At 56.0% G+C, this 8,509-nt stretch overlaps 1 protein-coding gene across 1 annotated transcript in view; it reads left to right on the forward strand.

Annotated features, from left to right (window-relative positions):
• The first annotated feature begins 1,078 nt into the window (after window positions 1-1,078).
• GASK1A (golgi associated kinase 1A) overlaps window positions 1,079-8,509 on the forward strand; it is a 16,174-nt gene continuing 8,743 nt past the window's right edge. The window contains exons 1-3 of the mRNA XM_045294995.1: window positions 1,079-1,132; window positions 1,835-1,905; window positions 2,679-3,042. Coding sequence (XP_045150930.1) covers window positions 1,079-1,132; window positions 1,835-1,905; window positions 2,679-3,042 — 489 coding nt within the window. The remainder of the gene's footprint in view (window positions 1,133-1,834; window positions 1,906-2,678; window positions 3,043-8,509) is intronic.

An 8,509-nucleotide genomic window follows, 5' to 3' on the forward strand; every position in this document is an offset into this window, starting at 1 on the left:
ATGCAGAATGCATGAAGATCACAGGCCAGTGGGTGGAAAGTCTTGTGGATCCAGTGGTGGTGGAAGTATCTCAGCGCTGGGGTGGGTCTCCACATGGCTTCCCCAGATCCAGGGCTCTGGCTCCATCAGCTTAGCTCCAGGTGGCTTGTCAGCAGGAATGTCTCACAGGGAGACCAGCAGAGAGCATGAGTCTGGCCTCCAGTGAGCTATGTATTTCCGTAGGGCCTCCAAGTGAGGTCATCAAGCTGCAACCTGATTGACAGGCTCAACGCCAGCCCCGTTCACTCTCCATAGTCTCAAGTTGACACCAGGTTATGTAACTACCACAGCGTCCTTCTCCAGGAGCTGGCCCCTCCTGACAACATGTCCAAAGTACGTGAGATGAAGTCTCGCTGTCCTTGCTGCTAAGGAGCATCCTGGCTGTGCTTCTTCCACGACCATGTGCTTGTTGTTCTGTCGGTCCAGCGTCTTTTCCCTACTCTTCGTCAGAGGCATCCTTCAAATGCGTCCATTCTCCTCCACTCTTTTTACTCGAACATCCAACCGTCACGTGCATAGGCCAATACCGTGGCTTGGGGCAGGAGCACCTCAGTTCTCCAAGCAACACGCTTGCTTCTCCAGACTTTAAAGAGGTCTCATGCAGGAGAGTTACCCCATGTCAGGTGGCTGTACGTATGGAAGAAACTTTAGGACATCATGTGGTGTCAGCCAGCTTGAGTTGTGGAATAGAGGTCTCCTTTGGGCCACCGGTCATCAGCAAGTGTGGTCGGGTGGAGAATGGCCCTTTGCAAGGTGTTCACAGCCTGCTCTCTAGATCCGGACATGTGCCCTTATTCGGGGAATGGGTTTTTGTAGGCACGGTGAGGTTAGTTGAAGCCGTGAAGGGCCTGACACTCAAAGACCCACCCTCACCAGCTGTATTTGCAGGTGAGGAGGGAGCAGGTTCCCAATGCTATGGGACCCCTACTATGTGTGTGGGGGGGTGTTGGTGGGGGCATCTTTCTTGTACAGATAAAGGGAAGGGACAATGGCCAGTTTCATTCAGAGTCAATGAGGCGCGGGTTTACATCCCATGACCATGGCCAACTGCAAAGGAGGCGGAGAAAGCGCCCTTTCACAGGATGGGTCCGAGGTTTGGAGCCAGGGAGGAGCACATTCCTGGGGACCACTCCTGTCAGCCACAAGGGTCCCATGGGTCATCTAGAGAAGAGCTGGCAGGACCTGGCAGGGAGGAAGAGACCCTGTATGGTGCCGGGGGCCCTGCCCCAATGGGTTGACAGGGCAAAGGAGGCCTGGGGCAAGGTTTTCCTGAGGGCAGAGTGAACTAAGCCTGCTAGCCTGAGCGGACTGGACCCGGAGCCACATTTCCTCTCTTGAAGGCAGCTGGCTGCTTCTTCACCCGGACTCTGTATTTTTCATTCCTGTGTGGAGCCAGACAGGAGTTCTGGTGGGCTAGTGGTGTGACATGTTGGGCTGTGGTCGTGGGATCTGCAGTCCAAAGCCACCAGCCGTTTGGCAGGGGAAAGACAGGGGTTTTCGACTCCCGTCAAGAGTTCGGTGTGGGACACTCAGAGTCCTCTCCTGTCCTATTCGGTCATGCTAAGTCGGCATCACCTCAGTGGTGGTGGGTTGGTTTGAGGAGTTACGTCCCCAGACACCCCTTGTCTATGTTCTGTTCTCCAGTGCGCCGGGCCTGGCATCACCTCCGAACTGTCTCAAGCTGTCTCTTTCTCCTACCCCCCCTGCCCCCTGCAGGCACCTTGGCTCTGGAGAAGGCTGCGGGGCAAGAGGCGGGCAGTACTGGCATTCTGCCTCGTGATGACCCTGTCTGCAGTGGCCGTCACCCGCTTCCCCGCACTGCACCCAGCCGCCAGTCGGGAACCTGCCTTCATGGAGCTCTGGCGGGTAACTAGTGGCCCTGCCCCCCACGTCCGGCAGACTCTGAACTCCAACCGGCGGCCTCGGGCAAGAAGCCTGGGGTTCCGCAGGGGCTTGGCTTCACCCAGGAATTCCCATGGGGTCTGCACTGAGGAGCCTAGCCACCCGGTGAGAGTGGACAGGAGCAAGCAGGCCCCGGAGGGGGATGGCCGACGTCCAGGGAGGGTCAGGAGGGACATTGCTTCTGCAGCTCTTGGAGGGTCAAGACTCAGCACTCGGCATCCCGGGTCGCCGAGGGAGGGTGGGGTCAGGGGTCCGGGCATCAGAGACCATGGCCACATGGGGCCAGCCAGTCCCACCCAGGGGACCCAGAACAAGAGGGGCATCCTGGTCAGCCAGCTCACGGGGAGTGACTCAAATCCTGCCTGGACTTGGAGGGCTACTGCAACATGGGCTCTGCAGCCCCACCTGGCTGAGGGTAGGGAGCCGCCAGGTGCTGATAAGAAAGCCCGGAGTGACCGGCCACATGTTGGGGACCCTGGCCCAGCCCAGGGGGCACCTTGGTGGCCTGGCTCTGTTGGAGAGTTACAAGGGTCCGTCTGGTGTGACGCTGAGAGCCCTGAGTCATTGACAAGGGAGCAGATGCCACCGTGGTTCACAGAGCATGACGTGCAGACACTCGGGCTGTTGGCCAGGGGAGCGGTGGTGGGCAAGGCCCGGGTGCCTGCCCACGGGCAGGTGCTGCAGGTTGGCCTCTCTGTCCAGGGTGCCCTTCCAGCCCTGTCTCCTCCTGCACTCAGCCGGCATTGCGCCCAGGGGCTGTGCGGCCTCATCAAGAGGCCGGGAGACCTGCCCGAGGTCCTGTCCTTCCACGTGGACCGTGTCCTGGGGCTGCGACGAAGCCTGCCTGCTGTGGCCCGGCGCTTCCACAACCCCCTGCTGCCCTACCGCTACACCGATGGCCACGCGAGGCCTCTGGTCTGGTGGGCACCAGATGTGCAGCACCTGGCTGACCCTGATGACGACCAGAACTCCCTGGCCTTGGGCTGGCTGCAGTACCAGGCCCTGCTGGTGCGTGGCTGCAGCTGGCCAGGCCAGGCCCCATGTCTGGGCATCCACCACGCCGAGTGGGCACGCCTGGCACTCTTTGATTTCCTGCTGCAGGTAGGTGGGGCTGATCACAGGTGGGGAGCAGTGGGGGGTCTGGAGGGATCGGGACAGGATGGGTGGTGATGACTCCTCCTCCTTGTCTTTGGACCATCGGCACGTTTGTTTTTTAGTTAGTCATTTGTTGTGTATTCATCCCTGGTGGCATAGTGGTTATGCATTGGGCTGTTAACCACGAGGTCGGTGGTTTGAAACCACTAGCTGCCCTATAGGAGAAAGATGAGGCTTTCGGTCGCCTTAAAGAGTGACAGTCTGGGAAACCCACAGGGGCAGTTCTACCCTGTCCTGCAGGGTGGCCATGAGTCGGCACTGAATCAATGGCAGTGAGTTTGGGGTCTGAGTATACCTGTGTGTAGCAGAGTTCTCTAGTGAAACAGAACCAGGACACTTATGATTATATATAGGTAAAAGCATGAAGGAATGTAACAGCTAATTAGTCCACACAGCAGTACAGAGGGCTCAGTTCAACTCACTTGTGTGGAATCCTTAATATCCTGGAAGTCCTTCAACTCACCAGGGTTGCTGGGTCCAAGGTCAAGGAAGCAGACAGCTGAGTCTTCCCTCAGGCAATGCAGGCAGAGTCTGCCCACAGGCAGCAGACATCAGGATGGGCCACCAACAGCCAGCAGCTTGGGAGCTTATCAAAGTAGGCCCAGTGGGATCTTGAATTCAAGCAATGCAAGACAACAGGATCCACCAGCCTCAGCTCAAGTGATGGACGTACTAGCAGTGTGGTGAAGCAGGCCTCAAAGTAACTCAAGCTCTAGCGACTTGATCCGCGGGTTGGCTGTCCCACAGGGAGTGTAGGTCACAGGTTGAGGCCGAGAACTAGCTAAAGCAGGTGCACGCTGGTCCCATCACCAGAGAGCAAGATAGAGGGAGGCAGGGCTTTGCCCTCCAATCACACTGTGACCTGATTAATCCCACATGTTCCTATGGACCAGGTTGGCACCATAAACCTACCTATCACAGTATCCACCGAGCTGTGTGCTAGAGTCACTGCCTAAGAGCTCAGAGAGTGCTTGTCAGCATTTCCAGGAATTCAGCCGGTGGGTAGATGCTCACCCTTCAAAAAACAACAAAAAAAGCCACCCCTAACCCACTGCTGCTGAGTGTCTACCCCTCGCAGGGATGCCCCAGCAAGAGGGGACTGGCCCACGGGGTTTCCAAGGCTGTGCATCTGCACAGAAGCAGACAGCTTCCTCTGTCTCTCGTGGGGGAGGGTGGGAGGGCAGTGGGTGCCAACTGCTCACTTTCTGGGTCTCCCCGCAGTGCTTTCACCGCCGCACCACCAGGGAGGCTCCCTCACACCCCAACCTCACTGCCACCAAGCCCACCCCAGCTCACCAAAACACCAGGCAGGGGTTCTGAGGCTGGATAGGAGCAGACGGCCTCACCGTTCACCTGGGGCGCTAGCGGAGTTTCTGAGGGCTTGCCTGTGCTGACCTTGCAGCCCGACACTGACCCCACAGTGCCCCAGGGTCTGAAGGCAGGTGACGTGATCTAAAATAACTGACCGTCAGGCCGCTCTGAGTTGGAATCACCTGGGAGCAGGCATCACCACCACAGTGCCAGATATATGAAAACATGCAGGGAATGCTTAGAATTCACCCCTTCCTGGTGGCATTTTACATCAGCGGCTCCGACTGCATATTCAGATTAAGCATTGGGCTCCTAACAGCAAGACGGGCCGGCCAGACCAGCCACTTGGAGGGAGACAGACGGCCTTATCTGCTCCCAGAAAGATCTACAGCCCTGGACACTTGATCTAGGGTCACTCTGAGTCAGAATGGGCTCGATGGCAGTGTGTCCTCCCCCTGTCCTCTTGAGGTTGTTTATCACCACATCTCTGCAGCGAAGACTGTGTTCTGGGGGCCCTATTGCACGTACCATCTCTCCTAACCCCCACCGTGCTCTGTCGGGTCATCCTGGTCATTTGCAGTTGGTCCAGCGGGGAGTATTCACAGCGCAGGAGTGAGCGAGCTCCAGATTGTTGAACCATCACCAGCGAAGCATTGTTTTTTCAACAAGGATTCAGAATGACTGTCTGATTTGAAAATACGGTGTGTGTGTGTGTGTGTGTGTAGAGCAGTGGTTCTCAACCTTCCTCATGCCGTGACCTTTACATACAGTTCCTCATGTGGTGGTGACCCCCCAACCATAGAATTATTTTCATTGCTACTTCATCGCTGTAATTTTGCTACTGTGATGGATCGTCATGTAAATATCTGATAGGCAGGATGTATTTTCATGGTTACAAATTGAACATAATGAAAGCACAGTGATTCATCACAAAAACAACATGTAATTCTATATCATGAACTAATTATTTCTAATGACAAATCAATGAAATTTTGTCTTGAAGCATGGTAACAGTCTTGATGCTGGGTACGCGTATGTGGGCATATCTGAATGTGGGCGAACCTGCCTGGAGACGGACAGAGGAGCGGTGTCTTGGTTCCTAAGACCATTGGAAATATGTGTTTTCCAATGGTCTTAGGTGACCCCTGTGAAAGGGTCGCTTGACCCCAAGGGGGGTCTCAGCCCACAGGTTGAGAAACCCTGGTGTAGAGAGAGACAGTCAGACAGACAGAGACAGAGATAATACTGGTCCACCCTGGGAGCTGAAGCATGACCAGAGGAAGTGGTCCCTGCCGGGCAAGAGTTAATCTTGCGTTTCCTGGATGAGGAGCAGTCTGGGGACCCTAGGCAAGGAATGGAGGGTTAGGGCAGCAGGGGTTAATTGATAGGCTCTGGGCACCAGCTCTTTACTGACTGACCTGTTGACAGTCAGCCCGGGACCCATGCCATCTGCAGATACACACCAGGAAAGGTGCACGTGTGCACACTGCGAGCACACGGGGCCAGCCCTGGTCTGTAGTCACCTCTTTCGAGTCAGGCTCACCTAGGAGTTGGGCAGAGGGGCTGCTGGCTGGACAAGATTCAGGGTCAGAAGTGGCACTGGGGGGCTGATAGGCTGTCTGGTCAACACAGGATCGGTTTTGCAATGTGTCCCAGAAAGTTCTTTGACAAGATTAAAGCGTGGGAGTTTTCCCATGGAAAAGTCTAGTGTGGTTTCTACTCCACTCCCTGTCTCCCAGTGGCTCCTGAGTGCCTCCGACTTCTCTGCTCAGTGGATGGAGGCCCAGGCGGGTCCAGGACCTGGGCTTTGGCTCTCACCAGGCCTGGGTTTGAGCCCACCCCCGGGCCTCTGCGGGCTGTGTGGCACTGAGCAGGTTACTAGTATCTCTGAGATTCACTCCCTCACTCCCTCACTTCCTGACCCCTTGGGTGTCTGGCTTTGCCTCATTGGGAGCCCAGCCTCTGCCCGGGGGCTTGTTCTTTGCCCTGCCCTGAGACAGGCTGGCAGTGCTGGGTCTGAATGCCCTCTGGCGTGAGAACAGCCATCCAGGTCAGGCTGAGCTGTTTCCCGGAAGGGTAGATGTCTCGGTGCTAAAACCGGGACCGTGGAAACCACACCAGCCATCTCTGGGTCTATGGCCCCTCCGGTGCATGCGGAGCATGTGGTGCACGGCCCAAGGCACCTGTGGTTTAAACCACCCAGCACTCAGATCACCTGCACACCCAGGGAATCCGAGAGTACTGAGCACGTGGGGAAGGCTGGCCGCCTCCCTCCAGACGCAGCCCACAGCAGCGAGCGGTGGATGGGAATGCCGTGGGCTAACTCTGAGACGTGTGTCCTACCTGCTCTGTCATCCAGGGCTCCCCTCCCATCTCACTCCCCCGCCCTCTCCTGGTGTTTCTCAGCATTAGCTGCTCAGGAATGAACTTGGCTTGGGGTCCCCTCGTCTCCAGAACTCTCCCTGGGGAGTCCAATCTGAGTCAGGCAGTCCCTGTGAGGACTGAGGGAGGGTGTTTCCTCTGGGCCCTCCATACGGCTGCTAGTGGGAGTCTCCCCGTCCATCTCCACGCACAGTGAGCGGCTCTCTAGGACAACGTGGAACTGCCCCCTAGGGCTCTGAGACCGTCACGCTTTATGGCGGTAGAAAGCCTCGTTGCCTTCCCACAGAGAGGCTGGTAGTTTCGAACTGCTGACCTTGACGTTAGCAGTCCAGTGAGCACAATCACACGCCATGGGGGCTCCTCTTCTCTGATAAGCAGGCAGCCCTAATACACTGATGCTCATCTCTGTTTGAAGCTGGGAAACTACAGCCCCCGAAGACAAGTGACCTGCCAGGTCACAGCTGACGGAGCTGAGGTGCATCAGTGTGGCATGGGAGTGCACCCTCTACGTGTGTGTGATGAACCATAGCCGGAGGGTGGGACCCTTGCAGGGTTGACTGGGGAGAGGGGATCTTGAGCCCAGAGGTAACATCCCTCAGAGCACCCACTGGCGAGGTGCACATGGTAGCTTCCTGCCCCACACAAAGCCCTTCTGTCCCCGCCGTGGTCTGGAGCCCTCCGCAGCTGCCAGGCCCCGCGCTGGAGACGGGAGTGTGTGCAGCTAAGGCACATACAGGTTGGTTGTGTGGCCAGATGCGGCTGGCTCTCTGGGCTCATGCCACCCCCGTTTGCTGAACCTCAGTCAAGGCAAACACCCCCGTCTGGCTGCCGCCACCTTCCTAGAAACCACTGGCCGGCCAGCCAGAGTTTCCCCAAGGTACCTTCTGGCCGGGGCAGAGGACAAGCTCTGTGCGCAGTGCACATTGGGGCAGCCTGCTCTTTGTGTAACTTTATCCACCACCAAGCCTGCCTTAAAAAAATTTTTTTTATAAGGAGCTGCGGTAGTTACATAATCTGGTGTTAATTTTAGGATTCAGAGTGAAGGGGTAGAGTCTAGCCTGTCAATCAGGTAGTAGCTTGATGACCTCATTTGGAGGTGCTAAGGAGATCAATAGCTCGCTGGAGGTGGGACACACACTCACTCCCTGGGAGACATCCCTGTGGAGAAGACACATGGAGAAAGGCTGATGGAGTCAGACCTCTGGAGCTGGAGAAGTCACTTGGAGACCCCTGCCAGCCCTGAGATTTTTACAACACTACTGGATCCACAAGACTTTGCACCCACTGGCCTGTGATCTTCCTGCATTCCGCATCATTGCATGTGAGTCTGAAGAGGGAGTTATAGATATGGGCTAATAGTGGACTTATGGACTTGATCTGGACTGGACTGGGATGTTTTCTCAATATTTGCCTGCTCTTGTCTATAAAGCTCTTTCTTACACACATGTGAGTGTCTATGAATGTGTTTCTCTAGTCTATCCAGACTCACACAGGAGCCCTGGTGGTATGGTGGGTTACGTTGGATTGAGAACCACAGGATAGCAGTTTGAAACCACCAGCTGCTCCTTAGGAGAAAGATGGGGCTTTCTACATGATGACATCATTCTGTAAAGATATAGTCTCAGAATCCCACAAGGGCAGTTCTACCCTGTCCACAGGGTCTTGACGAGTCTGAGTCAAATTGATGGCAGTGAGCTTTTGGAGTTTTTATATATATATA

The sequence above is a fragment of the Echinops telfairi genome, unplaced genomic scaffold, assembly GCF_000313985.2.
Source record: "Echinops telfairi isolate 266 unplaced genomic scaffold, ASM31398v2 ScPeMD7_4225;HRSCAF=4972, whole genome shotgun sequence".
Classification (NCBI taxonomy): domain Eukaryota; kingdom Metazoa; phylum Chordata; class Mammalia; order Afrosoricida; family Tenrecidae; genus Echinops; species Echinops telfairi.